The 16,234-nt window shown below is 38.0% G+C and overlaps 1 protein-coding gene across 2 annotated transcripts in view; it reads left to right on the top strand.

Annotated features, from left to right (window-relative positions):
* TTC7B (tetratricopeptide repeat domain 7B) overlaps positions 1-13,618 on the top strand; it is a 110,494-nt gene extending 96,876 nt beyond the window's left edge. For both annotated transcript variants that reach the window (XM_030451560.1, XM_030451559.1), the window contains one exon: positions 12,611-13,618. In XM_030451560.1, the coding sequence (XP_030307420.1) occupies positions 12,611-12,832 (222 nt within the window). In that variant the 3' untranslated portion in view covers positions 12,833-13,618. The remainder of the gene's footprint in view (positions 1-12,610) is intronic.
* Positions 13,619-16,234: the final 2,616 nt, after the last annotated feature.

The following is a 16,234-nucleotide window of genomic DNA, read 5'->3' as shown; positions in this document are numbered from 1 at the left end:
ATTCTGGTGTTCTTCCTGCCAACTCTGCTCCAGTGAACTAGAAAAAGTGACTCAAGTGGACAAGATTCTGACACTCAGGAGGGTGGATTCAAATCTATTTCAGCTGCCTGTCAGCTGGCAAAAGTGAACCAAAGGAAAGGAATGAATGGGAAATGGCATTTGGAATTACACTTTCCCTGCAGATTCCAACCTTGTGCACTAATTTATTATACAGTTCAGAAAATGGATCTCAAGAGCCATAAAGCAGCTGCAGCGTATGATTTAACATGCTTTGTCAATCAGTGCAGTGATGAATAACCATTTATGAAAAGTCCATAGCCACATTAGACTTGTCTTTTGCCTCAGTCTTTAACAGGAATGTGATATTCATCAAGAATGGCAAAGCTTAAACTAGAAGGGGAAATGAAAGCATGGAAATGGTGGCAAGTACTTTCTGGTGGAAGAGTATGGAGGTGTTGGCCACAATTCTGGAGGAACTAGTAGATGATATAACAAATCATTAATCTAGTAATATTTAGTGAAACCTAAGTTAACAAAATATTGTAGGATATTTAATACACGACTTTCACTTGAGAAGAGCAACTGCAGGAGAAGAGTGTCAGTTTGATGAAAAACTGAGATTTGGAAGTCCTTCAGAGAAAGAAATCTGATGACTGTCACATGTAAATTGTAAGAGCAAGACTGGGCATGGAAATGACCATAGAGAACAAAGAGTGGGGGTAATGGTTCATCTGAGCTGCAGCTCCATTGTTCTACAAGAGCTACAACTTCGTTGTTTATGAGTTAGCCCAGCCTATCACAAGCCATCATGTTGTCCCAGTAACCAACATCATGATCTTCCCAACAGCATAGTCTCACCATTAATTTTGTAAGCCTACAGAGTTCTCCTTTCTTTATGGAAGATGGAGGTGTTTGTCCTCCATTGGTTGCTTCATATGCCCAGAATATGGAGACTGCCATGCCCAGTAAAACCAACTGAGGTTGGCCAACAGGGCAAGCCTACACTCAGTGTAAACCAAGGCATAGGTTTGCACCTAGAGTTTGCTTCCAGGCTGGCCCTGTGATTCTCTTGTAATCCCAAGTGGATGACAAAATTATCCTGTAGTGTAGCACTGGAAAGTTTCTGGAGCCTTTCCTTGGAAGAGTAGGAACTCTTAATAGTATTATATACTCATGTTAACATGAGAGGAATAAGCAAAATCAAATAAGGCTAAGTGACACTGGCACTGGAATAAATAAAACTAAACTGGATAGAGGAAAATTTGGGAAGATGATTTTAAGAGGCACAGGCAGTCTAAACACTGTGGAGAAAAAGAAATCTGGTTGCTGAGGTTGCTGGTGACAAGAAGGGAGCAGAATGAATGATATAAGAGGGAACAACTGATCTGATGTTAATTAAACAGAAAATACCTTATTTTTGGCAAATTTTAAGTAAAAAATCATCCACAAAAAAGATGGTTGTAAGAAAACCAGGCTTATGTGAAGTTGAATTATAAAAGGTAGGTATATTTATCTGTTTGCTTCCAGGTCAGTATTAGCAAAACCCGATTTGTTGAGATACATAAATGGTATTCTTATTGTTTGCTTATAATTATTTTTACTGTTTTTTTCTCCGAAATGCTGCTGTTTGGGTTTCTCTCTTTAACTGTTCGTAGCTTTATTCTTAGTTTTCAGTATATTCTACTTCTTCAGGTTCCATGAAATGTCATAAACTTCTTTGAATTTATATATATAGCATATATAAATGGTATATAAAGAAGTAAATATTTTATTTCTCTGAAAGTGCTAAAAGCCCTTTATTAGCCAATGATTAGACTATGGCTCTTCTGATTTTGACATGGAAACAGCCATTCCTTAAAGGTGGATCTGCTGGCACTTGTCCTGTCAGGCTGCAGGTTAGCAGTGAACCTGCAGCCTCTGCATTTCTTGTAAGAATCAGAGTCAGGGGAGGAAGAAAGGAGAGGCATTCCCTCTCCTGTCAGAATATTTTTGCAAAATGCCACGAAGATGGTTCTTCCTGTTGCAAGGAGCAGATGACAGTACACATGTGCTTTGGGGGGAGATAATGGTCTGTTTCCTGGGGATGCTTTAAAAATGTGTATTAATGCTATATTAAAAATAACCTCTTATTCTTAAAGGTTGGTGCAATGCTAGTGTAGTAAGAGGTGCTTGATGACATAGCACTTTTGAAACAGTGATGTTTGCCATAGTTATATGTATGTACATCTATATGTAGAAGTCGTTTGGCTAAGGGAAAAAGGAATACTGTGAATAATGTGCTTTAATCTTTGAATTTCTGTTTTATTTTTGTAATGAAAGGACTGATCATCTTTTATCTTGTATTGCAGATCTGGCTGAATATTTAATGCAGCTTTTGCCAGGATATTTGAGAGAAATGCACATGCATAAATGCAAAAGTGCTTCAGAAGAGTATCATTCACCTCTGATTCTTTTTCTATAATCTCAAAAGTTCAGCCAAGTGCTAGTTTCTTTACTTACTGTACAAGTAAGGAACACAAGTGCTACCTGGAAAGGTAGTGGCAATCTAGCTAAAGATCTCCAGAGTATTCAATTTGAACTCTGACAGCTCTGTTAGTTATAGATTTTAACCACAGAACCTAGTACTGGATCTGCAACTCCAATTTTTCTTTTGATACACAAGCTATTCCCCTGACTTCAGATTGATTATTTCATTAGAACACTGGAGCAGTTTTTCTAATTTCCATTTCCAGAAGCCATGTACCACCAGTATGTTTATTGCAGCTGTACAGAAAAATTAAAATTAATTAATTCAATCATTAATGGAATGACAAGTCGTTGCTCGCTATTTCTTATTCCTTAATTCTGTCAGTAGTTGACTGATGGAAGGAAAATAAATTTCTAGACAATATTTTAATTTTGCATGGAACACAAGCTTTCAGAACCTTCAGATTTACTAAACTGAAATCTAGTCTTTAGATTGTAGTGTAAGGACACTGAATTCCCAGTATACTCAGTTCTTGTGAAAAATCCAGCTTTTGCTCAAATGCTTGAAAATTAACTCTAGGCTGACTTTGACATTTCAGGAAGCTTGGCCTGAGGTTTTCTGTTTCTCTAGCCTGTTCTGTTGTAATTGAATTATTTTTGGAGGATTTGGGTTTATTTTCTTTTGGATATTGAAACAGCACTTTTATGCTAGACCTAAGTCTCCAATATCAGAAATACAATTTTGTCTACTTCTGACCCTTTGGCTCCAAGCTGAGAAAATAATGGCATCAGTAACAATAGCAGACTTAATGGAGCAGTAAACCTAGCCTTGCATTTAAAACAAGATAGCTTTAAAATACAGCCATAGATTAAACTGATAAAGTAATAGGATTCCAGCAGTAAATATATTATAATTAGGTCTTGCATTTGTATCTATAAAATGTCAACATAGGAGAAAAAGGATGAGTATATGAATGGTGCAATATACAAGGATATACTGAGTTAAAGGAAATTATTGTGGACCCAGTTCATAAAGACTGCTGTGTGTAGCTGTGTGTAGATCAGCCCCAGTTTGCATCACGGGTGTATGTACTTGAAGGATGCTATGTCTGGGAAATCCTCTTGTATGTGGGAAAGGTGAGAAGACACTGATGTGTCTTCAGTGCTCGGAGGAAAAGGAGAGGAGATGCAGTGCTGCCGAGCTTCTGGTAGGATGGAGATGACAGACGGATCCCCAGCACCTGGGTGTTGCCTCATGGTGTCACAGTCAGAAGTAAATGTATCTGTTTGCACCAGATAGCAGCTACTCCAGATTCAGGACTGGTCCTACTCTAAGGACTGAGGTGGTATTTAATTACTCCCTGATGCCAGTGGTGATGCAGTGCTTGCCATAGCTGTAGCCATTTGGCTTCTGAAGGGAAAGTCATCGTTGCTTTACTGTGTTTGTAGATCCATCTTATGAAATAAGTCCCTCTGTGTAATTTTCAGGTGGAGATTAAAAATTAGATAATCTCTGAAGTCACTGCCTGTTTCACTTACCAGTAAGGTGTTTTAGTTGCGTGTTCACTAGTCAAATTAGTTCTTACAATACAGTGTGGTAGTCATGCTATGTTTTCATAAGACAATGTTATGTTCACATAATGCAAATCAAAATGACAGCAGAGTATTGCAACATCGTGTTGTTTTAACAGGAAAGGAAGTCCCCCAAGAGCCTCCATCTTGCTGGAAGTCTATGATCAGCAATTAAACAAACAAACAAAAAAAACCAACCCAACCAGTGAAAGAAAAAAAACCAACAAACTTTCAATTTTGAACCTTTTTTCTTTAGCAGCTGTGAACACTAACAAACAAAAAGGCAAGCACATCCCTGTTGGAAGAGGTCAGTCCTTTCCAAGGGTTTATAAATACACAGATGCACCAAAACCCAGGCAGGTTCCTTGTATCAAGCTGGCGATGTAAAGTTGAGGAAGTAACAAAGCCAGAGTTGTTGTTTTAAAAATCTGTTGCCAAGCAGTCGGTTTTCTCCTAGCAACAAGTGTTTTGTAGCAGGGGAAGCAATTGGATACCTTAAGGGGTTTGTTAGCGTTGGGGGAAGGGTAAAGAAATAAACTGGGATTGGGAGCTTGCAGGGTGACACAGAGCCCAGAGCTCAGTTTCTGGGTGTGCTGGGGCCTGAGGAAGGCAGATGGAGGGGGCAGGGCAGGAAGGGGCACACAAAACAGGCGAAGTTTTGGGACAGGCAGGGAACAGATATGTTGGCTGCAGGTGCAGGCTCCTGTTTACTCATCAGTTGTTTTGGTTTGGTGTAGTGATTGATCAGCTGTTGTACTATTAAGCTGCTTGGAAAAAAAAATCCATAACGAGCTGCTAGGAAGTTTTATTTTGAGCTTATTTGAAGAGAAACACTTCTCATTATTCAAAAGAATTGCATTATTACAGAAAATTAGATAAGCAATTTTGTATTCTGCACTTTGGAAATAAATTACATAAACATTTCAGAAAATTATGGGTTTGTTTTAATGGAAAATTACCTTCACTTTTAAATGTTAGTAGTCAACCCCATTGTTTTAAAACCTTTTAATATGGACATTCTTCAAAATACCTGCATTAAAATGCATCTGTCCTTGGCATTGCAGATATAGAGCCATGTTTATTCATCATTTTTCTGATGGAATGCCTTATTTTGAACTGATACACCATGTCACATTTTTTTCACACTTGCAGAAAAGAGACACTTAAAGATGACTAAACATGCAACTGTTCTTGTATATGCCTTCAAAAGAGTTCATAATTTATTTCTTTTACAAAGTCATGCTTCATTTAAATGGACATGTTTCAGCACAAATTCATCAGCTAAAAGGAAAATAGAGCATAGTATATAAATGTGCTATATTTCACTTTACATAACCATAAAATATTTTTATAGAATACGTTTTACTTATTTTTCCTTATATCATGGCAGATTCTTATTTTGCTTTGCTATCACTTCGTCTGTTTCATTATTATAGCCTAACACTGTCAAGTCTCTCATAAACCTTCAAGTTTGATAGATTTGCTTGAAAATAGCAGCCACCTTAACACATGCAAAGCAGGCTGAAAAAGCAGCATGTAAGAAGGGGCAGTTTTGTGATGCTAAAATTACAGTGCATATGGATCTGCAATGCATACATTGCACATTAAGTTTTGTAACTGGCTGTAGTCGTAATACTTGAGTTTTCAAAATTTTTGGAGAAGACAGGATGTTCTTGTCGTGTCTTTCTGCATACTGTGGTTAAAAGTTGATTCAGGCAAACTCAGACTTGTTTAATGAAAACAAAACAGTCAACTGAGAAAGTTTCTTAGAAGTTAAATGTAGTGAATTCTTTAGGCCTTTTATGGTAACTTTAAAAAAAAACAATTTTTTTCCATATCTGTCTAGGTGTATATATGAGAGCTGCAGCTGCCAGCTTCTTGGGCTTCAGCAGGTCATCAGAGAAACAGACAAGTAGTATTTGCACTGTTCTTCAGCAGGTTCTTAAATTTCCTAATGTGTGTGTGTGGGGGGCATTCTGATGGTTTTTTATGAGTTAGGTTGACCACATTTCTTTTTATATTCTCCATTTCTCCCAGTTGTTAGGTTCATTCTCTGCAGTTATTAGAGTTCAGTGCTGAGAGTTCATCATACTCTCTCAAGAAGGCAAAAGTGCAAATGAACTCATAGACAAAGTTTCCATTATAATTTTTCCACTTTAAAATTAATTTCATTATTTTTGAGAACATCTCTCACCATAGTCTATATTTTTCTTGGAAAATATTGACATTTTTCCTCTTCATATCAAATGAGTAAAGGTAAAAAGCTGAAGTGGTGCTTCTGTTGAGATTGAGAACTGTTAGTTTTCCAGGAGGGGTGGAGAAGTAGTCAGGCAGTTAAACCTTAAGAAAACATCCAGCTCTCTTGAGCAGAAAAATATAGTCACGTTGAAGAAAACACATTGAACTTCGTAGTGTTACCTTTTTACCGTTGTTTTTTGTTTGGTTTGTTTTTTCAGGTTTTTTGTGTGGTTATTGCAAATCTTGTTTGGCACTTGATGGTAAATCTCTGGTTTGGTGAGACATTCAATGGGTGATAATTCTGGCATTAATTTTTAAGATGTTAGTTCCATGGAAAAGATTTGAGTGTTAGCATATTATTTGCCTAAATGCAAATTAAAACATGACCTGATTATACTCTTCTAGATGGCTAGTTTTAATCGTGGTTTTAAAATCAGAAATCTGTTATTAAAGTGCTTCTTGATTTCTGTCCTGTGTTCATTTTTCTAGATGTGTATTTTCCACTGACTGTTTGGTTAATCATTATGACAGATTAATTTACAAAGAGAGAGAGCCTGTGTGCAGACAAAAGATACCTTTGCAGTGGAGACTACACTACATGTTCATTTAAGCAATTATGGCTTTATTCAATTCCTTGCTGTCTCATGTTGTTCAGTTTCTCAGTTATGATGTTGTATTAATAAGGAACGATGCATTTGCTAACTGAAGGTTTTACTTGGAGACTGCATAAAGCTGCATTTGGAAATTAGAATGTTTTCCTATTTAAAAATGCTTAAATTTACCTAATGAAAAATAACCTTAATATGTGTACTGGCAAGGGGAAAAACAATTATGCCAAAATATAATTTTAATATGTCCAGTATATATCAAAATATAAATCTGGCTTACTGAAGAAGGTATTGATTGTAATTATTGGTAATTGTTAATATTTTGTGTATGTATGTATATACATAGATACATGTATGCATACATATGTATCTATATTTATGTATATGTATGCATACATATATATGTATGTATATTTATATATGTATATATAAATTGTAAATATATGGTGTATCTCCATAGACTAAGTTTTAAAGGTATCTTGTTTATCTAGGATGCAGATAGATAATTAATGACCTACTGAAAATTATCTAGGTGGGGTAAGAATTTAGGTCCTGCTGAAGTGATTGGTGATTAACGAAAATTCCATTATGCATCTTTCTGTTTCCAGGGGGGATTGGAACTAGATGATCTTTAAGGTGCCTTCAAACCCCAGCCATTCTATGAAAAGACTGTGTACATGGTACAGGGTTTGTTTAGTTTTAAAAAAAAAACCTCATGGATGTGAAGATTTCAGAATCCATTGATTTTGTCATACTGGCTTTCTTCTTTCAGAAGTAAGCTGGATATCTACCATAATTTTGGGGTTTTTATACTCTTTGTATTTATTAGTTTGATATTTCTCTGCACCTGCTTATTCTGTGTAACCCAAGAAATCAAGGGAAAGTTGTTCTTACAACAGAAGCATCAATTTGTAATACTGTATAGGCAGGAAAAAGTTATCATTCTCCTCAGTGCAGCTGAGAGAGACTCTGATGCTGCAACAGGAGTAGTGGAAGCTCCCTGGGCCCTCTGAACAGGTCTCCTCATCATAACCATCACAGCATGCAGCCTCTTCCTGTATGACTTGGGTCTTAACACTGTTCTGCACCCTGCTACTGTGAGTAGAAGGCTATTCCAAAATCTCTCTGCTGCAAATACCAGGAATGTTTTCACCTTTTTTTGGTAAACTTAACTCACAGCCAAATTATACACATGCATTCTTGTGCCAACATTATTCTCTTAACTAAAATAGTTTTTCTCTGTTCTGTGCTCTCTACTGTTTTTATAGCAAGTAACTTCATCTCCTCTCAGCTTTTGATTTGCTAGGTTAAACAAGTCTGGTAGTCTCCTCTTGTAAATTAGGATTTTTTTATTGATTGTCTCAGTCACTTCCTGTGGTTTGAATGACCTTTGGTGAGTAGAGACTACACAAGGTACATGGGGAGGCACCACTGTAGCTGTGCATGGTACAGCTGCTCAAGTTTCTGTCGTCTTTCTCTCTACTGGAAACCTCTCCTGGTATCAACTGAGTTCTCTTTCACTCTGTCATTTTGTCTCACTGTCATCCTGTGGTTACCCCTTATGTCCAAGTCCTTCTTCCTGTCAGCTAGGCTGACAGGCTTCCTCCATACCATAGAACTTCTGTGTTACTTTTGTGTTATTTTCCATGTTGTTTTACTGAGTTTTGCTGTATTTCTGCTATTCTAGTTGTCATAAACAGCCTACTGTTTTCTATATGATATCATTTTAGTTTTTTGTTATTTAATTGTATAATCACTCTCAGAATTCCTGTGATATCAGTTTCAAAACTAAACATTCTTACTATTCCCAAGATAGTGTCCAAAGTACAGAAGATATCCCCATTCCTAATCACATGCAAGTACAAATGAACATTATTCATACAAATGTTTTGGATGTTATATTAAGATATTCCTGTCTATTCAGGCTCAAGCTGGTTTTCTGCACTGTATTGGTATAGCTACCTAGGAGATACTGAGTAGTAAGTAACAAATATTGTTTTGACAACACCACCAGGGTCCTTCACTCATGGGTTGCGCCCTGTTTGGCTGAGCATTTTAGTATCAATTCTTTGACATATGCTTTGGCAAAATGAGCAAAGAATAGCAGGTTTGTATGTGGGGCACTGTAAAATGAAGTTCAAGTATAAGCATACAGGGTAGAAATGTGTAAAATAATTTGCTAACTAGAGGAAGAATTTGTGACTCCAGACTGGGTAAGTAAATAATTGGCAAGATCTTGAAAATAACCTGTGACAGAGAAGAAAGCTGGAAGCACTTTTTTCCCCTTTGTAGCAATTCCTAGAGGGTACTGTTGTGCTGTTATGTGAAGTTTGTGTAGAACTTTGTCCTCTGTGCCTGCAGTACCTCCCTGTTGCAGGCAGGATGCAGTCACACTTCTTTAGAAATCCCCTGTGTTAGAAGAGCCCCTGCAGGCTCTTGAGAAGTCTCTGCCATTCGCAGCTCTGAGCCCTGAAATGGCCTGGGCACTGTAAAGGCTGCTGACCTTTTCTTGAGCAGAGAGAAACTGAACTCCAGAAATCTTTGAATACTGTTGTTTATTCAAAGAGACTGGTATAAATATCAATGAATCTGAGACATTAAGCACTGTTTTCACTTCTCGCAACTATGGCACAAAAAAGTCAACTCATTCTTCAGAGATTCCCATTACATTCTGCTTGTGCCATTTCTGATTAGAGTTTTCTCTTGGAGTTTTTTGAGTTACAAAATCAACTTCTACAATCTAGAACTGGCTAAAAGAAAAATAAGATTTACTTAAAGAGCTTACAGTGTAAACCATCCTGAACAGATAAGACACTGGAAGCCTAAACACACTTTGTGAAAAATGAGTGAGTGGTTTGTCCAAAAAAACCACAGCCCCAAAAGAACCTCAAAATTCTCAGCAACCAGGCACGGGGAAAAGTATAAAACAAAATTTGTACTGAGCTGCAAAATGAAGAAGCCCACACCTATTAGAGGCTTCATGTTCAGGTGGAACAGGGCACTGAGCAATCTGATTGAGTTGAAGATGTCCCTGCTCATTGCAGGTTTCACTAGTTGACTATTTCTCTGTGATGTGAGACTTTTATAACTGTGTTTGAAGCAAATGTCATAAATTTCATGTGAAAGAGCTAGTGAGAGATGCAACAGCAAGAAAATCCTGCAGGATACCAGTAATTGTCTTCAACACTGGTTTCAAGTACTCTGCATTTTAAGATGTGCAAAGAACAAATAGATTGCCTTGGATTTTTTTAATACCTTAAGAACTTACTGTTTTCATAATCTTCTGTAGAATTATTTTTTCCTACTAACAGTTCTTATTACTTAATAAAATTATTATATAGCCATTTTTCTAATCAATTCAGGTTCCAAAACCCCTATCATATTTATGTTTTAAAAGTTCATGAGTCTGTTTATAAAGAGGGTATAGGGAGAAGGCATTCTGTTTACGTTTTAAACTAACACACTGAGCCTGAGGGTGTGAGCCACATGTCACTTGGGTACCTGTCTGTATTTCTGCAGAGTTGATGTGTTGTTCAATCCCGTCTCCAGACATAAAGCAAGAGACCAAACATCATTCTGCAGATAAATGTTATCTCTACATTTGCTGCTAAGTAGGTAAAGGCCAGAACTGGTAGCCTCAAGATTTTGTTCCCAGTTAGGAAGCAAAGGAAAAGACATAGTGAAGGACTAGGATAATTTGTATTGATTTCTGGGAAATCTCCTCAGAGGAGTCTTTGTTTCTTTGTTTTGGTTTGGTTTTTTGTTTTGTTTCTTTGGGTTGGGGTTTGGTTGTTTCTTTGTTTTTAATGTTGGTTTTTTTGTTTGTCTGGTTTTATTTTTTAGTAGTTTGGGTTTTTTCCCTGGAGGGTTTAGTATGGAGAGCAAATATATGCTGACAGCTGGTGAAGTGGAGGTCAGTTTTTCTGCAGTGGGTGGTGGTGCCAGGTCACTGAAGGGTGTTGCTGCCTGATAGAGATGCCTGCTCCTTCTCCCTGTGGTCTGTAGTGTATTGCTCATTGGAACAAAGTCAGGCAATGACTGCAAATAATGTGAAATACTATGTGCCTGGGAATATTAATTTTATCTTCAGGAAGGAGATGTACACACTGGACACTCACCATATATGACATCTGACCCTTGTTCTAAAGGAGTTAATGTGTCAGGTGATATTATGTAATTTTTCTCTGAATTACTTACTTGGGCTCAGTCAACAGTGACCAAGTGTCATCATCCTTTTGATGCTCTTCATGGAACAAGTCTAATTTTCTCTCTGTTGATTCTTTGTAACCAAAGTGCATCACCCCAGTGCTGCTACTGGATGGGGTCTTCATGCCCCCAGAGCCTGAGACCAGTGAACAGCTGGCTTTCAGAACACTGTCCCTTGAAAAAGGATGCAGCCTCATTGCCCATGCAAGATCTGTTCCTTCACCAGTGCTCAGTAGCTCAGAAAAGTGTAGCAGCAGGCAAACAGCAAGTGTTTGCTGTAGTTCTGTCACCTGGAAAATCTCAACTATGCTTTTCAGTTACCAAACGGGCAGATGTAACATAACATATTTCTATTCCCATCAACAGGTTTATATCTGCAAAATTTGCTTGTTTCCTTTGCTCTTCAAAAGAACAGCTTGTATCTTCAGTAAGCAGGGAAATGAGTCTGACATATCTGGGGGAAAAAAATACTACGAATATTCAAAGGACTTGCATGTTTAGTCAGTATAAAATACACAAATCCTCACAAAATAAAATATTTTTGAGATATTTAATAAATATTTAATTGTTTATGTAAATATTTAACAATTTGATCAATGATACTGTATTTACTGAATATTTGTTAAAGTATTTGGAGATTTCTCAAAAATCAAGAACATTAATTTTACTGAGGTACATGCAGCCAAACCACCTTTACATGTTCCACCTCCTGGCTTCATTTTTTTGTTGTTTCACATTGGATACCTACCAGACTTTCCTTCAGGGAAAAAACACTGACCCTGCTGTTCACTCACTCTGGAAATGCTGACTCACTTCAGAGCTCAAAAATATCCCAAACCAGAAGGGCCCTCTAGCATCTTTATGTGAGAACATCTGCTAGGCAGATAGAAATTAGCCTTCTTGTTTATTTATCTATCTTGTTGCCAGTACTAGACAGTGCTCTCTGTGTTGTTCTTCAGAGCATGGATGGCTCTCATGCTCTGAAGCATGGAGTTTGCAGTTTGTCCATGGCATAAGTAAGCTTCATGGGCAGAATTCTAAAAGCATTTGGTGGCTAAATCAGATTTTGCATAGAATTTCAGTACTTTCTAGTAGTTGATGCTTAGGTTGGTACGGATTTAAGGGACAGATGTACAGAGAGAAATAAAATTGTGGTCCAAGGAATATGGGTTAGGAGGGGTAAGTGAGAAGGAATCTGTCAGGATGACTCTGGAAAGCAAAGATTTGTGGTCTATATGCATTTTTCAGTACAGAATCACAAGGTAAAAATGCATACAGTTAGGATTATCATGATCCTAGAATAAATCTCTCTTCCAGGACCATTCCACAACTTTTCTGGGACAGTAACATAGCTGAATATGGTGAATGGACATTTCTGTAGAAAAAAGATGTATTATACAGTCTGTAATGCTTTGACCCAAAGAGCTGCCTACCCTTATTTCACTGTGGTGATTTATCTTTTGAGCTTCAGGAAAATCCAGCTGCACGTTCTTGACCATTTTTCCTTTGTTTTCTTGCAGGCACTGATACTTCACCAGCTCGGGCGCTACAGTTTGGCAGAGAAGATTCTCAGAGATGCTGTCCAGGTGAATTCCACAGCCCATGAGGTTTGGAACGGCCTGGGAGAGGTGCTGCAGGCTCAAGGCAATGATGATGCTGCAACCGAATGCTTCCTGACAGCGCTGGAGCTGGAAGCCAGCAGTCCCGTGGTCCCTTTCACCATCATTCCCAGAGTCCTGTGAGAGGGCATCTCCATCAGCTGATTTTGGTCTGGCTTGTGGGTGAGGGAGCCCAGCATATCAGCCTGCCCGGTAACTGCTTAGTTTGAAAAACTTGAGAGCTACAGGTAACAAACTTGAGTCTTTTGCAGGAAAGTGGCCAAACCAGTGATGTGATGCAATATATTAGTATTAAACTGAGAGAAAAGTGGCTGTCCAGAACCAAATCACTCATATCGCCTCTGGTTTTCCCCTGGTAGTTTTTAAACATCATTATATTGTTCACAAATGATGTGCCATATTTTGTTAGTGATACTTGAGTGTTACATAAAATTATAATGGAATCAACTACCAAATGTAGAATAATATATTCAAGTTAAAATTCAGTGGCAGAGCAGACTATTTTTAACAAGGCTGTTAATAAAACTGTTCTCTTCCTGCCTCTCAACCTCTTTTGGCCCAAAGTCAAAGTGTGAATTTTCTGTTTCCATCTCTATTTTAGTCCAGGCCAGAAAATCAGTTGAGCTCTTGTTTTTAGTTGTTAATAACTGTGATGTGTGGTTAATTGCTATCTCTATTTAGAGCAAAGGTTGAGTACAAGAATATTTGTATTTTACCAATGTATGCCAGTTATAAAAAATATATTAGTTATTTAAGTTTAACTTTTTTATGTGAACTCAGAGTTTATTTATCAATGGAAATATGTAAAAAGAAGCCTCAAATGGAATATTTACCGACATTCCTTATACATGACCCACACTTGGCTTAATGAGAAGATTATGTTAATAATAAAATGATTTTTAAATTGAACCTTTCCTGTGTCCTGGTTAAGAACCCAGGGGTGAACAAATGGCTTGTGAACACATTTTAATGATGTGGAGCCTTTACCTGGCTGGCTTCAAAGATGAACAACACCAAAATTAAGTGCCCTGAGGCCAGTCTAGAGAGAAGCAGCTGCTGTACTTTTCACCAATAGCATTACTATCTTAGATTTTAGGTTTTCTTAAATCTTTATTTCTTCTTCTCTTTATGCCTTCCACTCCAGCTCTCGATGCAGCCAGATTACTCTGCTTATACGTAATACATAGACATTTATGTATAATACCTTGGGAGTGCTTGGGAAGAGCATGTTCAATATTTAAACAGTTTTCAGTTTACCTGTCTTTGTAGTTCTTTCTCCTACACTTCATGTCCCTTGAAGAACTGGGCTGGTAACATATTACTGCCATGTAGGTAGTAAGAGGGCAAATTGTTTAGTAGGCAAATGCTTGCTCTGGGAGGGGTGAAGAGTCATTCACTGCTATGAACAGTAAGGGTGTGTGAGCTGGAGTAATCTACTGCCTGCTCATTAACAGTGTTGGGATGGTTGGAGCCTGGGAAGAATTCCAGGTTCCCAGTTAGACTGGGTGACCCTTGGTATTTGCCAGACTGTTGCAAGAAGCATTTTTCATGTGCTTAGGACAAGATAGCAGATGATACAGGGAAACAATGGCAAATGTTTTTGTCATTCATCAGAAAGTTTATTCCCCTCAAATCTGTGTCCTCACAGGACGCAGGCTCTGTGTGCTCCACTGAGGATCTCCAAATGGCAGAAGACTTAAACTTGTGGAAGCTCTTCATTTTTGCCTCTACTTTATCCTCCTGGCATTTTATGTGCCTTTTAGGCAGAAGCTACTTTCAGATGGTATCTGTTTGGTGCATAAACCATATATTCTCTGTGAGATGGACCAAAAGGCTGTAAAAGGTAGTGTTTTAAACCCAGTAGGAATGATGTCATCTTGCTCAATGTGAAAACAAAGTTTTCCTTCTAAAGTGCCTGTTTTGCATGTTTTTTTCCTGCTGTCCTTGGCTTTTTTTTCCTGTTCTATTTGCCAGCTGTTCTCTCTTTTCTAGTCCCAGCTCATAATACACACTCTGGCCCTGCTGTTGTTTAGCACCCGCTATATGATACCTCATGTACCAAAAGGTACTGCAAAGCCATTATTTGTTTAATTCAATTCTTCCTGATCCTTTCTGCTGTCTCAGTTCAGCTGCTTCAATTTGTAATAGCTTTCACAGGTGTGCTGCTGCACAATAGTTATTCACCTTTGATTATTAACAAGGCAGTTTGCACCTAGACCTGTGGTGGTCTTTCTCAAGAGAGCTTCAGAAAGTGGAGAACAGGAAAATTCTGTAATATTAGAATTTATTTTTTATTCTTGTTCAGTTTAAATCCTGGCCTATTTTAGTAAACCTTTCCCAAAGTGGAATGTTTAATACTCTAATTTTGTCTCATCTTTTATTAGTGGAGAAGTTGTCACTGCTGTTGTGTGTATCAGGTGAACCTGAATAACTGTTTCATTTACCTTACACTGGGATCAGTTTCACTGTAAATCCACAAGCTTCTACCTCTTGGGGATAGTCTCAGCTACCTATTTTTAAAAATGGATTATTGCTGTAAGACTTGTACATTCAGGAATACTCAGTCAGAAGTGAAAATCCTTGCAGCACATGAATTAAACAGCCACACTTGTTAAAACATAGTTTTCAACTTTAAAAGGTTACTAGGTTTTACAGGTGTAATTATTTTTTTTTAATCAAGTAAGAAGACCGAGAATATTTTTATATCTGTTTTAGTTGATTTACAGGAAGCTCTGCCTTTTGCAATTGGCTCTCAGAGCACTCTGGTGTCTCAGTCCCAGGAGTGCATCAAGCACTGCCAGTGTGAATACCCAGTCCCAGGAAAAGCTTCCCATCAGTGCCAGTGGGTCAGTGGCATCTGCATGAGGCTTCCTCCTGGACCTTGTGGCTGACCAGATCTCTCTGTGGATACGCAGAAAGATGCATCCTCATGTTCCCCCAGCCTGTGTCAGAAATAACAGCTGTTCAGAGGAATGGTGAGATAAATCAGGGTCTGATCCAGCTGAAAGGTAAGCCAGCCCCTTGCTCACCTGTCCTAGGGTTGTACTAAGCTTTGGGTAGGAGTCTAGCAAAGGTTTCAGATAATTCTTTTATCTGATTTACTACAGAAGTAGTAACTAACACGTAGGTAACATGTAGAAGAACAGGGCTCCCATCTGCACTGTACTTGCACCATCTTAAAATGGTTATGAACTTGCATCTTCAGGCACTCTTAACTGCATCACTATAACGACAAGTTGCACAAGCCTAAGATCTCCAGACTATCACCAGGTATCGAATACACTTTCCTCATCCATAAGGCTGAAACAGGAGGTTTCAAAGACTTCCCCTACTCTGCTACTCTGAACCACCAGCATTAGCTGCATTTAGCATGTGGCAGAGTCTAACAGCAATCTGGGCTGCACATGATAAAGGAGCAGCTCCACAGGGCTCACAGTAAGAACACTTAGCATTCAAGTAATTGGTTAAAGTTCATCTCAAATTTTGGTGCAGATGTCCATTTTCATTCCAGGAAATTATTTTTAA

Source organism: Calypte anna, chromosome 5A (assembly GCF_003957555.1).
Source record: "Calypte anna isolate BGI_N300 chromosome 5A, bCalAnn1_v1.p, whole genome shotgun sequence".
Lineage (NCBI taxonomy): Eukaryota > Metazoa > Chordata > Aves > Apodiformes > Trochilidae > Calypte > Calypte anna.
Note: the sequence above shows the minus strand (reverse complement) of the source record. Positions and strands in the feature narration are given on the sequence as shown.